At 37.9% G+C, this 14,438-nt stretch overlaps 1 protein-coding gene across 1 annotated transcript; it reads right to left on the bottom strand.

Annotated features, from left to right (window-relative positions):
- Window positions 1-8,893: 8,893 nt before the first annotated feature.
- Window positions 8,894-11,330, bottom strand: LOC141588299 (uncharacterized). The gene is made up of 3 exons (XM_074409747.1): window positions 10,816-11,330; window positions 9,069-10,692; window positions 8,894-8,920 (listed from the first exon to the last, which is right to left on the bottom strand). Exons 1-3 carry the CDS (start codon window positions 11,328-11,330, stop codon window positions 8,894-8,896), a joined length of 2,166 nt encoding a protein of 721 aa, XP_074265848.1.
- Window positions 11,331-14,438: the final 3,108 nt, after the last annotated feature.

Genomic DNA, 14,438 nt, shown 5'->3' with positions numbered 1-14,438 from the left:
AATCCATGTCAGATCCTACCATTAACTTCCCTTTCCTTCTTAATTCAGAATTACACCAAGTGTATTGAACATGATGGGTAGGATTTGCCTTTATTTCAGCAATAAGCTTGAGTAAGGTAGGATCTGAATCCCAAGAAGCAGCTACCCTTTGGTAAAGATCAGTGTCTTGTGCATTAATGACTAGTAGCTGTAAATCTGAACTTGTCAATCTTGAAAGAGCATCTGCCACTTTGTTCTCAATTCCCTTCTTATACTGTATTTCAAAATCATATCCCATGATTTTAGTAAGGAGATCTTGCTGACATGGGGTTGAAATTCTTTGTTCCATGAGATGTTTAAGACTTTTTTGGTCTGTTTTAATAATGAAGTGTTTATTTATCAAATAAGAACTCCATTTCTGTATTGCATAAACCACAGCAATCAATTCCCTTTCATAGGCAGATTTAGCTTGATTTTTTGGACTTAAGGCTTTACTAATATAGGCCAAAGGATGCCCTTGTTGCATTAAGACAGCACCAATTCCATAGCCAGATGCATCAGTTTCAATTATAAATTCTTTGTTGAAGTCAGGCAGTTTCAGTACTGGTGCTGTGCACAGTAGTTTCTTCAGAGTATCAAAAGCAACCTGAGCTTCAGGTGTCCAAGAAAAGTTATCCTTCTTTAAGAGATCAGTTAATGGTTTGGCAATTTGGCCATATCCTTTAACAAATCGTCGGTAATAGCCTGACAACCCCAAGAAGCCTCTCAATTGCTTAAGTGTAGAAGGAATAGGCCATGTGTAATACTCCGTATTTTATATTACTATTTAAGTCGGGTTAATTGTTTAGTCGATAATTACGTTATGTTATTTTACTTGACTCGTGTTGTATCGTAAGATCGAGTTGTTTCGTAAGTTAATTGAGACGGGTTTACATGGAATTCGAGATGTGAGCTAACCCATTTACCCTCGACCCATTAGAGTTTACCCAATAACATGTTTAACCCAACACCCAACATCATGTTTTAACCTAATTCTTAACCTAATTTTTACCCTAACACTACACAACCCTCATCTCACCCGCCTCCCTCTTTTCGACGCACACCAACACACACACACACGATCCTTTCATTTGATTGAAGATTGCTCATCGATTCCAACCTAATTCGATTCCCTGTTTGTAAGTCGATTTCATTCCATTGTTTATACTGTTTTAAAGTCGGCTTTTTTTGAAAGGTTTGAAAAGAGAGTCCTGTTTATTTGATGTCTAGTTTATTCATATAAAATCTCATAGTCATATTCTTTTTGGTTTGTCCTAGGTGATTTATTTATGAACATGTCGCTGAAAAGTCCGCGAATCTGATTTGGTTGTGGAAAATGATTTGAAACCTTAATTTTTATGTCGATTCAGTTATGAGGCTTCTTCATACATAATCTTTGTATAGTCTAGATGATAATAGGATTTGGAATTTCTGAAAAATAATGTTTTAAACTCGTTTTATGAATCAATACTTTTTATGCGACGGTTTACGTCTTTTGGAAATCAGTCTGGAAACCCTTGATAAGTATGGAATTTGGGAAAAACACGTTTGATATAATTTGTAGCTAAGACTCACGGGGTTCCAATTCAATTGGCCTTGTATCAATTTGATTTTTCTGGAATTAGTTATGTATTTTATTCCGAGTCTGTCATGTCTTTGGAAAATCGGGAAAAATCGTGTTTGTTCTTTAAGTTGATATTCCTATTAAGTTATGATGAGTCTAGGTTATGTGCATGATTATTTGATTGAGTAGGTGGTAATTATATATAATTATGTTATGTAGGTGATGGATATGTGAAGGTTCATAATTGATTGCTTGTGTGAGCTTGGATTGCGAAAAGGTAGGGAAATACACTTGACTTATCAGCGTTGTTGTTAAGTTGTGTTGACTCGTTGTGTTTCATATGACCAAACTGTGAACGTTGACTTGTTTCGTGGTTGTTGATTTATGTTATGATTTATGTACTTGGAATGTGGTTGATCGAACGATCGTGTTGAGTATGTTATCACAACATTTTTGGTAGTCGGCATGATTTCATTCATTGATATACATATTGTGTTGCATTGATTACTGTTGCGCATTCATATGCATTGGAGATGGAGGATGTTGTGGTGATGTGATGTAGTGATGATGATGTTGTGATAAGGCCCAGGCGGGTTCTGCAGGACTTGCCCTGGTGTCCTCAACAAGGAAATGCGGATCGGCTACGGTCGATATATATAGTCTACCGGGGGATCGGTATGGTCAGGTTGTCCGGGTTATGAGTTATGAGATATGAGTTATGAAATATGAGTTGAGATGGAGATGGAGGTGACGGAGGAGCATGCATATCATATTTTTGTTGTTTCATTGTTTTCCTTACTCAACCTCGTGGTTGACCACTGTGTATTCGTGAACACCGTGATGAACCTTTTAATGGGGAGCAGATTGACAGTACCTCGAGACCGATAGGAGCCGGATGGGAAGAGAGCTTGGATTGCCGACTTAGAGCTAGCCCACTTTTATTTCTCGTTTAGTTATCAGACTTTACTTTCAGTTTGAGACTTGTTTCATTTCAGATGTATAATTATACAAATTGCCTTGGAGTTTAATTTGTTATTCACTAACTCGGGAAACCGAGATGGTAACAATCCGATTTATTAGGGAATGTCTTGCTAAAGGCTCCTTCATAAATCGGGGTGTTACAAAGTGGTATCAGAGCGAACGATCCTCAGGCCTAAACCAATGAACCCAATAAATGTAGGATGTGTCTAAATAAAATGAACCCCTGGGAATAAACTGTTAGTAGCTCACAGTGCGGTTAAGAAGGCGCCCTTAATACGTGCTCTTTTGCCCTCTCAGTTTTGAACCAGGTAACCCGAGATAAATTGAGTGAATGGGGTAGTTAGAAGGAAAACCTTGGATATAATCGAGTGGATGTACACCTTGAGACCCATATATTCTAACCATGCTGCATGACAACGTTACGGTAAGTATTTTGTATGAATGATGGCGTGATCATGTGATGTTGTGGAGATGAGAATTAAAATTTTCGTGTTCAGGTTGATAATTGTTGGATTGTGGTAATCGTGAGCGTGAAAATAATTGCGAATTGATGATATTTATCTGGATGGATGTCGAATGACGTGTTGATAATGCTATTATGTCTCGTGATATGCGGTTATGTGATCCCGAAGCCATGCTAGGATAGTATTGTGATAGTAATGAGAAACACTATTGAATTGCATGTTTCTAGTCATAGCAATCGTGATTTAGATGTAAGGAGTAGATCGAGATGCTTAGGGATGCTATGGGATAGATGCTTACGTAAGTACAAAGTGTGAGATTTAAGTTAGGATGGGTTAGTATCGATAGTGTGGTTGTAAGAGCTTGGAACATAGTAAATGAATGACCTAGTGCTGAAACACGTTTTGTTTGATTTTACTCTCTAATTGATCTTACTTCCATTCGTTTTCTGTTTGTCTCCTATGGATGAAAATTTTCTGAGAGATAGCCTCGTGAATTAGTGTTCATTTGGCGTTGGTTTCATACTTATAGGATATACGGATTAGGAGTAATAAATATTTTAGTCGGCTGTGGTCAGGAAGTTCCTGTGCAGTGATGTTTTGACCAACGATTTTGTAAAAATCCTCATTTAAATTGTATTAATAATTTTTGCATAATTCCAACTCCATCGATCAGAAGATTCGCATATGTTTTCAAATTGATAAGCCACGAAAATCCTTGATGTTTCTATATTAAATGGTAAGTTTTGCAAACTGACCCAAGTTTCGGACCAATTGCTGTCACATACTTGTTTGGACCAACTGAGTTGTAATCCTTTAAAAATTGAATTCTTGAGCTTTGGACCTCATTCTTTTTCTCACGAATTATTAACTCTCTGTATTTTATAAAAAGTAATATAACTCAAGTTTTCGTTGAACGGTTATTTATTCGTGATTTTTGGAAGTTACCACGCGAATCATAACTTTTAAAATGTGAATTCTATGTTAAGTTTTCATACAGTTGTTCGATTATTTCATGAGCCTTATTAATGAGAAATTATAGTGTCCTTATATGATGATAGTAGCACATATATTCATTGGTTATGTATCTTAACAAGTGATAAAAAAATTAAAGTTTAGTTTATAACATTGTTGGCATGATAGTATGAGTGAAATTGAATAGCTTAATTTGATTCTTAATCGAGGATGAAATATTTTAATACGAGTCCAGTTGTTGCATATTTTATATATGTTTGGCATGTTGTAATATCTCTGGTGTGTTCATCATATTTGTATAGTGGTCGGATATATATAAATATAAAACTATATTGTCATATCTTGGTAAAGTTGGTGGCGTTAAACGTTAACTTGATTGTTCTAATATACTCGCGTGAATAATTATAATAATTATGTTTAAATGTTTACACATGGATGGTAGTAATGAGTATGTCTAAATGTTCACATGTAGGATGTCATCTGGGTTCTAATGTCTTTTATGTGAGTCTGTGTGCCTATAGTTGTAATTATGACTTTCATTGCATTAAATTATTTTAGTTGAACCTAAACTATGACATGATAATAAACAGTGTTGTTCCTCCTTATTGCATATGTTCGTTGTTATTTTGTCATAAAATGCTAAAGTGATTCTTGCAATGGTATGGGCGTGATATAAAGGAAACTGTTTGAGGTAGCACGACATTTGACATATCTATATTCTCGAGTCGTTGCTATCAATTATATTCTAAGGGAGATTATTTATGATAACTATGTTGGCAATTATAATGGGATAACCCTTTGATGATTCACGTGATATGCGTTGGTTTAAATAATAGTCGTTATGGTTACGTTTAATTGAGCCTACGCGTTGCCTAATTATTCAAATCGTACTAATCAGAGAAGTTGTTCAAGTTGCTAATCTTTTATCATAGATAATGTCCTACAAAGTATATGAAGGCAAATGTGTATGTTTAAGCTAATTATGCGATATCTTTTGTTTTGCTGAAAATGAGTTATACTACGTTGCTGGACACAATTGAACGATAAGGTTGCTAAAATGTTAAACACATGTGTGATATGGAAGTAATGTTGTTGTTGTCATGGATCATATGTTGTTACTTTTATTGGGAAATATGTTTTCGTAAATTGATATCATGCAAACTGACTAATTCGTGTTGCATAGCTGATGAGTCAAATGGTTTTGATTACATGTTATGTTTTCTGTGGTTTCAAAGTGTTTAAGTAGTGCATATGTGCAGCATGTTTTAATACTCCTGGTGATTGTTAGTAGTAAAGCGGAATGAATGCGCATATGGATCAATTGTTCGGAATTAGTAGTAGTTTTGACTTGAGAGAGGAATTTGGTGGGGTCAATGTTAAAATTGTATGCTGGTATACGTATATCCTTATGGTTGATCTTTCTAAGGTTGTTGTTCTCTGGTAGATAATGCGAACTGTGATAATCTTGAGTTGACCAAAACCCTGGTTCTACAACAGCTACTCTGAAAACTTGTTATATGACTTTCGCACACTTAAACCTCGTGAATGAATCCTTATCTTAACATCCTTCTACGGTATCACCCTTGTGTCCTAATTTGTTTAGCTTTCAACTCGTAGGATGGATCCCTACAATGTACACCCGCGACAATCGTTACATGTCACTTGATGCGACTTCAATGAGCATTGTGAGAAACTTTGTCTTTGCCATGGACAAGTATGGCCATAATGGGCACCCCCGAGTACTTAACTAATACTCGCTTAAGAGCGTATACCCTTATCGATACTATCCCTGACTCTGGCATACTAAAGGACAGCAAACACTTCTATATGAGAGAGTTGTCCACCCATTGCATGAAGTTATGCCGTGACCCCAATTACTGCGGCGGGGCCAGTTACCCGCCCGAGCATACCTTTGACTTTATATCAGGCGACCTGAGATACGAATTTTATGCTAATGTACCTGATGCCGAAAGTACGACTGAACCGCCCAAACCAGACTTTGGGGAAGAGGTGAACCAGGTAGGGAATGACATAGAAGTCACCAGAAGCAGAATAAGCGCGACCTAGGACGGTTAGGTTAGAGCTAGTAACACCATGATCGGTCTGTTATGAAACCGTGTAAACCTTTAGCTCCTTTCTTGCTGTTCTTTTAGTTTGATGTTGTGTTTTAAGTTAAGCATGAGCTAAGTAATAAGTGTTACTTGTTGACAATCAATTAATTCCATAAATAAAACCTTGTTTTCGACTTTAATGTTAATGCGCAATCTCTTATCATGTGTTCTTTCCTGTTACATGTGGTTGACAGTGATTTTGCTGCATATGTATATGAAAGTTGAATAGAGGTTACGAGGACGTAACCATGTTTCTAGTTGGGTAGGATTGCAAAATCTTAAGGTTTACGTTGCACTTGTTTGTAGATTGTAGTTTTGATCAAGTTGATGTTTCGTTGTGGGGTACCTATGCAAATGAGTTCTATATGTTTTGTTCCTACTCCTGTTAGTTGGTTGATGTGTAAAGGAGAGTGTGGTTAAACTACTGGTAATGAGTTATGAGTTATGGGGCCTATGAGCCGAGTTATGTTTACGGGAGTTATGTTCACGGTCTAATGTGACCATGGTTATTGAGTTACTTGAGTTTGAGATTGAAATTTAGATGGAAGATGACGGTGTTCTCAGGTGATTATTTAGTTGTTATACACTTGTGTTCTCAGGTAGTTATTGGTTGTAGTTAGTTGGGTTAAGGGCGGATGAGTTAAACTTCGGGGCGAAGTTTATATTTAGGAGGGTAGAATGTAACATTTTGTTTTATGGGCCTAAGTTCTTGAGTTCTTATACTAGAAAATCTGTTTTGGTACCCACGGTGATGCTTGGAGGTTTGATAGATGAGCGAACTTCGGGACGAAGTTCATTTTAAGGGGGGAAGACTGTAATACTCCGTATTTTATATTACTATTTAAGTCGGGTTAATTGTTTAGTCGATAATTACGTTATGTTATTTTACTTGACTCGTGTTGTATCGTAAGATCGAGTTGTTTCGTAAGTTAATTGAGACGGGTTTACATGGAATTCGAGATGTGAGCTAACCCATTTACCCTCGACCCATTAGAGTTTACCCAATAACATGTTTAACCCAACACCCAACATCATGTTTTAACCTAATTCTTAACCTAATTTTTACCCTAACACTACACAACCCTCATCTCACCCGCCTCCCTCTTTTCGACGCACACCAACACACACACACACACGATCCTTTCATTTGATTGAAGATTGCTCATCGATTCCAACCTAATTCGATTCCCTGTTTGTAAGTCGATTTCATTCCATTGTTTATACTGTTTTAAAGTCGTCTTTTTGGAAAAGTTTGAAAAGAGAGTCCTGTTTATTTGATGTCTAGTTTATTCATATAAAATCTCATAGTCATATTCTTTTTGGTTTGTCCTAGGTGATTTATTTATGAACATGTCGCTGAAAAGTCCGCGAATCTGATTTGGTTGTGGAAAATGATTTGAAACCTTAACTTTTATGTCGATTCAGTTATGAGGCTTCTTCATACATAATCTTTGTATAGTCTAGATGATAATAGGATTTGGAATTTCTGAAAAATAATGTTTTAAACTCGTTTTATGAATCAATACTTTTTATGCGACGGTTTCTGTCAGTTTTTGGAAATCAGTCTGGAAACCCTTGATAAGTATGGAATTTGGGAAAAACACGTTAGATATAATTTGTAGCTAAGGCTCACGGGGTTCCAATTCAATTGGCCTTGTATCAATTTGATTTTTCTGGAATTAGTTATGTATTTTATTCCGAGTCTGTCATGTGCTGGAAAATCAGGAAAAATCGTGTTTGTTCTTTAAGTTGATATTCCTATTAAGTTATGATGAGTCTAGGTTATGTGCATGATTATTTGATTGAGTAGGTGGTAATTATATATAATTATGTTATGTAGGTGATGGATATGTGAAGGTTCATAATTGATTGCTTGTGTGAGCTTGGATTGCGAAAAGGTAGGGAAATACACTTGACTTATCAGCGTTGTTGTTAAGTTGTGTTGACTCGTTGTGTTTCATATGACCAAACTGTGAACGTTGACTTGTTTCGTGGTTGTTGATTTATGTTATGATTTATGTACTTGGAATGTGGTTGATCAATGATCGTGTTGAGTATGTTATCACAACATTTTTGGTAGCTGGCATGATTTCATTCATTGATATACATATTGTGTTGCATTGATTACTGTTGCGCATTCATATGCATTGGAGATGGAGGATGTTGTGGTGATGTGATGTAGTGATGATGATGTTGTGATAAGGCCCAGGCGGGTTCTGCAGGACTTGCCCTGGTGTCCTTAGCTGCGAGCTGGCAGATCGGCTACGGTCGATATATATAGTCTACCGGGGATCGGTATGGCTGGGTTGTCCGGGTTATGAGTTATGAGATATGAGTTATGAAATATGAGTTGAGATGGAGATGGAGGTGACGGAGGAGCATGCATATCATACTTTTGTTGTTTCATTGTTTTCCTTACTCAACCTCGTGGTTGACCCTGTGTATTCGTGAACACCTGTGATGAACCTTTTAATGGGGAGCAGATTGACAGGTACCTCAGAGACTGATAGGAGCTGGATGGGAAGAGAGCTTGGATTGCCTGACTTAGAGCTAGCCCACTTTTATTTCTGTTTAGTTATCAGACTTTACTTTCAGTTTGAGACTTGTTTCATTTCAGATGTATAATTATACAAATTGCCTTGGAGTTTAATTTGTTATTCACTACCTCGGGAAACCGAGATGGTAACAGTCCGATTTATTAGGGAATGTCTTGCTAAAGGCTCCTTCATAAATCGGGGTGTTACACCATGACTGTACAACACCTACCTTAGCAGGGTCAGTGGCTACCCCTTCAGCAGAAATATAATGCCCTAAATATTCAACCTTCCCAACCGCAAAAGCACATTTGCTTTTTTTCAAAAACAATTTGTGTTCTTGTAATAAAGAAAACACACTGTGAACATGCTCTAAATGGGTAGTCTGATCTTGGCTATAGATCAGGATATCATCAAAGAATACCAACACAAACTTTCTAAGAAATGGTTTTAGAATGTGGTTCATAAGACCCTGGAATGAAGCAGGGGCATTAGTAAGGCCAAAAGGCATTACTACAAATTCAAAGTGCCCTTCATGGGTTTTAAAGGCTGTTTTATAGATATCTTCTTTGTGCATTCTTAACTGATGATGCCCAGCTCGTAGGTCCAATTTTGTGAACACAGTAGCTCCCCCAAGTTCATCCAACAGATCATCTAAAAGAGGAATTGGAAATTTGTCCTTCACAGTTTGGTTATTTAACTCCCTATAGTCAACACACAACCTCCAAGTACCATCCTTTTTTCCCACTAGAACCACAGGAGACCCATAGGGACTGCAACTATTTTGAATTACACCCTTCTTTAACATTTCATCCACCATACCCTCAATGACATTCTTCTGTAAGACAGGGTATCTGTAAGGCCTCTTATTAACAGGTTTGGCCCCAGGAAAAACTGGAATTCTATGGTCAAATGTTCCTCTAATTGGAGGTAAATCTTGTGGTTCTTCAAATAAATCTTTAAACTTAAGCAACAATGGTTCCATGGTTTCTAAGTGAAAAGACTCAGTACTGGCCAATAAGAAAGAGCACTCAATATTTTCCTCACAAGGATCAGTTGTGGACTCACACAAATTTAACAAAGCAAATTGACCCTCATTTGTTAGCAATTTATTTAAATTGTTGCTATTCACAGATTTTAATCTCTTTGCTGCTAGTCCTCTCAAAACATGCTTTCTTCCTTGTAATTGAAATTCCATAGTCAAATTTTTGAAGTCCCAAATAATTGGTCCTAGGGATGATAGCCACTGAACGCCTAAAATAACATCACAGCTACCCAAAGGTAACACCATCAGGTCTGAGGTAAAATGTGTATTCTGTAATTTCCAAGAAAATCCTTTACAAATCTTAGTGACTAGAATTTGGTTACCATCTGCAACTTTTACTGTTTTAGGATGAATGCCCTCCATTTGACATCCTAGCAACTTGGCAGTACCCCCATCCACAAAATTATGGGTGCTACCACTGTCAATCAATATCTGTAATGGTCTTTTATTACAGAAACCAGTCACTCTCATCGTCTGAAAAGTAGCAGATCCAGTAATTGCATTCACAGATATACACGCCATTGAGACATTATTTCTTTCTTCTAGGGTGTCACAATTAGTTTCATGCTCAGTTTCCTCAGTGTCAATCCAAAACAGTGTAGGTTTTTTGTGTATTAGGTGATGGCCTGGGGTATAGGGATCTCCACAATACATGCATAGGCCCTTAACCTTCCTCTCATCCATTTCCTTCCTAGAGGGTAATCTCAAGGGCTTTTCATTACTAGACCCTATACTGGAAGTAACAGATTGTGCTGGTGTGGAGGGGTTCTTAGAAAATGATGGTGTAGGTAACAAGGGTGATTGTTTAGTTTGGGCAGTAACAGATTTAGCTGGATAAGGTAATTTATTGAAGGTTTTGGTCATGGTTAAATGCTCTTCCTGTAACCGAGCAATTTCAAGGGCTTTAGCAATAGTGAGGGGCTGAAAGGCTCTCACAAATGGCTTAATACTTGGTTTTAGGCCTCCAATAAAACTTTCCACAAAATAGTCTTCAGTTAAACATCTGTTTTTTTGTAACATAAATCCTTTTAAAGTCTCAAATTCATCCACATATTCTTCCAATCATCCAGTTTGGTCTAACTTATTGAACAATTCTACCACATAATGTTCATTAGTGTCCGGAAACCTAGCATACAAATCAGTAACAAAAACTTCCCATTCAATTTGTTTCACTGATCCCAAATAACTGTTTACCCAAATTTCTGCTTTTTCTGTCATATGTAAGGACATTAAATCAATGCGTTGCTCTTCAGGGATTTTACACAAATCAAAGTATCTTTTGCACTTTTTCACCCAAGAACGAGCATGCATACCATTAAAAACAGGAAATTGAAGTTTAGGAGCATACCCATAAGAAGATTTGGTGTTATTAGAATTACCCGAATCAAAACTCCTGAAACCCCCATTTTTAGAAGGATGAACACTTGCAGCATCATCATCATCCCCAGTTCTTGATTTTTTGTCCATGTTCTTCATGAACTGCAGCATTTCTAACCGTAATTCCGCCATTTGTTGTTGATATTCCTTGTTTTGCTGCTGTAATTGAGCATTTTGTGCCTCTAATTGTTGCTGAATCTGCTCTTGTAATGACTGTAATTTGTCGTCCAACTCATTTCCAGAATCTTTATTACCTTTCGCCATTGTAGAACCTCAGGTCACAGGATCGAGACTACTGATACCAATGATGTAGTACAGGAATTGGGATAATCCGAGTACCAATTATAGAAATGTACAGGAGCTTTGATGTAGCTCGAGTAACAGAATTTAGAGAGAGAAGTAGAAGAGAGAAGATTGTAAATGTATTATGTATTGAATGAATAGAAAATGATAGTTACATGGGTATTTATAGACAGAAATGTTAACAGAATGCTAACAAACTTATAACAAACTATTTGCTGACTCAGCCTGACTATTTATTTATTTTGACTGTAACAGGGTGATGCAATGTTGGGTTTGATCTTGAGGGGAATCCCTAAGATCCTAGATAGGTCTCCCTGTAGTAGTCTCTAGAAGGACTTAGGGGTGAAGTAGTTTTGGTTGAGGTTTTAGTGTTTGGAGTTTTGGACTTGTCGGTCCGGGATTTTGGACTTGTTGGTCCTGGGCTTTGTGTGGTTGACTCATGGGTCTTAGGCTTTGGACTTGTTGGTCCTGGGCTTTATGTGTTGGACTCATGGGTCTTGGGCTTTGGACTTGTTGGTCCTGGACTTTGTGTGTTGGACTCATGGGTCCTGGTCTTTAGACTTGTTGGTCTTGGACTTTGTGTGTTAGACTCATGGGTATCGGGCTTTGGACTTGTTGGTCCTGGACTTTGTGTGTTGGACTCATGGGTCTTGGGCTTTGGACTTGTTGGTCCTGGATTTTGTATTTTGGTGTTGGACTTGTTGGTCCGAAGTTTGAAAAGTGACGGTTTAATTCCGTTATTTGAAATTCTGGGAAAATAACGAATTTGAATTTCACTATTTCATTTTTGTTTGAAAAGGACGGTTTCAATTCCGTCATGTGGAATTGTGAGAAAATAGCGAGTTTGAATTTCACTATTTCATTTTTGTTTGAAAAGGACGGTTTTATTTCCGTCGTGTGGAACTTGTGAAAATAGTGAATTTGAGTTTCACTATTTTGTATTTGTGATTTGAAAATGACGGTTTTTGATTTTGTCGTTGAAATTCGTGAAAATAGCGAATTTGAATTTCACTATTTTGTTTTTGTTTTGGGAATGACGGTTTTAATTTCCGTCGTTTGAAATTTGTGGAAATAGCGAGTTTGAATTTCACTATTTTGTTTTTTTGGCTTTAGCCTTGGCTTTGGTTTTGCTTTGGCTTTGGCTTTGGCTTTGGCTTTGGCCTTTGTTTTGACTTGGATCTATTGGTTCTTTGCCGTCCTTCGTTCGAGAAAGGTAAACGTGCATACGGAGATGTACCCGTTGGTGAGAGGTTGATTGTTTGTGATGGGAATATTTTTGTGGGGAATGGGCTTTCCTTCCGTCATTGATTATGAACATGGAGATGTCCTTGTTTGTTATCTGGGTTCGTCGTAGAATCCCTTTGATAAGAGCTCGTTCTAGATTGGGTGCTAATGAAAGGTTTCTATTGCCAGACATGGAATAGGTAAAGAGATGGACACGGAGTTTCGGGTCCTCTGCTTACTCGGTACGGAACGTCACTCGAGTGTACTCACATTGAATTGGAACATATTGTTTGTTTTAAATCAATTCTCAAATCAATTCTCGTTGTCAACGGGAAATGGTAAAGGGGAGAATATATGATAGCTGGAAATTGTACTTTTATTTAGATAAATAAGATGTTAGCACAGACTCGATGAATACATGTGACTCATGGGGACAGCCCCCAGTTGTCATTTAGGAATAAAAGGACAGACGCTAGGATAGATATGAGAAAGCCTAAGACTCGGACTCGAACTCGAACTCAGACTCAATCGTAGATACGGACTCCTAATCATCACTTTCCTCTTAGAAGGTCTCTTTCGCAGCATCCAGCGGCTTGAATGTCTGGTTTTGAGCGTTGACCCACTTGAGCACTTCACTCTCGTTGTTTGGGACGATATGAGGACAATAGTCCATGAGGCTTTCATCTCCTTGTAGAAAGAGATGTTCATTAGAGTTGTTTTCATCACTTGGTTGGCATAGGGATGAAGCTATTAGTTCATGGTTGTCGACCATATTTTGAATAACATGTTTCAGTTTGAAGCATGTTTCAGTGTCATGACCTTTTCCTTGATGATATTGGCAATAAGCACTGCCGTCCCCGAAACGGGTTTTCCTGCGTTCAGGCGGGTCCGGAGTGGGCCCGATTGGTTGTAATTTCCCTTCAGTCATGAGCTTTTGAAGAGTTGCGGCATAGGTTGTGTTGAGTCTAGTGAATGTCCTTTGAGAACGTTCAACCTTGTTGTTTGGCTTGAGACAACCAGGAGGATTGTCTTGACTGAGAGGTGCGACTATGATTTTGCCAGCCTCGATCATATCTTGAATGACATTCTTGAGTTTGAAGCAGGATTCGGTGTCATGGCCCTTGCCTTGATGGTATTGGCAATAGGCATTAGGGTTCCAGAAACGGGATTTCTTAGCCTTAGTTGGATCCGGAGTTGGTCCAATCGGTTGCAGTAATCCTTCTGAAGTAAGTATCCCCAGAGCGGTGCCATATGTTATTCCCAGATATGTGAATACCCTTTGATGTTTTCCCACGATTCCAACATTGGTGTTTTTTGGGATGTTTTTGTGAGTTTTATTTTTGTTTTTGTCAATCCTGGGCGAAAGCAGGATTCTATCGTTATTAATGGGAAGTTTTTGGGATGTTGCTTGATATTTTGAAAGGGATGTTGGTGAGGTGATTTCTTTGTTGGTAGGTTCGTGGATGTGGGAACCATCGGATGACTCCTTATTTTCAACAGTTGTTTGTTGGTGAACGGAGGGTTGGTTTTCTCCTTGGTGGTCAGGTTCATTTTTGGTACTACCAAACCTCTCCTCCAAATTAGCTACCCGGGTATTCAAATCATCGATAGCCACTTGCAGCTTTGAGAATATATTGTTGATGGAGACGGAGAGCATCATTATATCGCTTTGTATGCCATCCTCATCAATTGCATGAACTTTCTCATCGTCGGGAGAGATGAGGTGAGAGCAGTCTAGGGAAGATTCTTGACTGTGCCCAATAGGGTTTTTTGGAGGGTTGTTCTTGTTGTTTTTTGAGGGAGGTAATGGTAATTCACCCTTTTCGATCATATCAAGGATGGCAC

This window comes from Silene latifolia, chromosome 6, assembly GCF_048544455.1.
Source record: "Silene latifolia isolate original U9 population chromosome 6, ASM4854445v1, whole genome shotgun sequence".
NCBI classification, from domain to species: domain Eukaryota; kingdom Viridiplantae; phylum Streptophyta; class Magnoliopsida; order Caryophyllales; family Caryophyllaceae; genus Silene; species Silene latifolia.
Note: the sequence above shows the minus strand (reverse complement) of the source record. Positions and strands in the feature narration are given on the sequence as shown.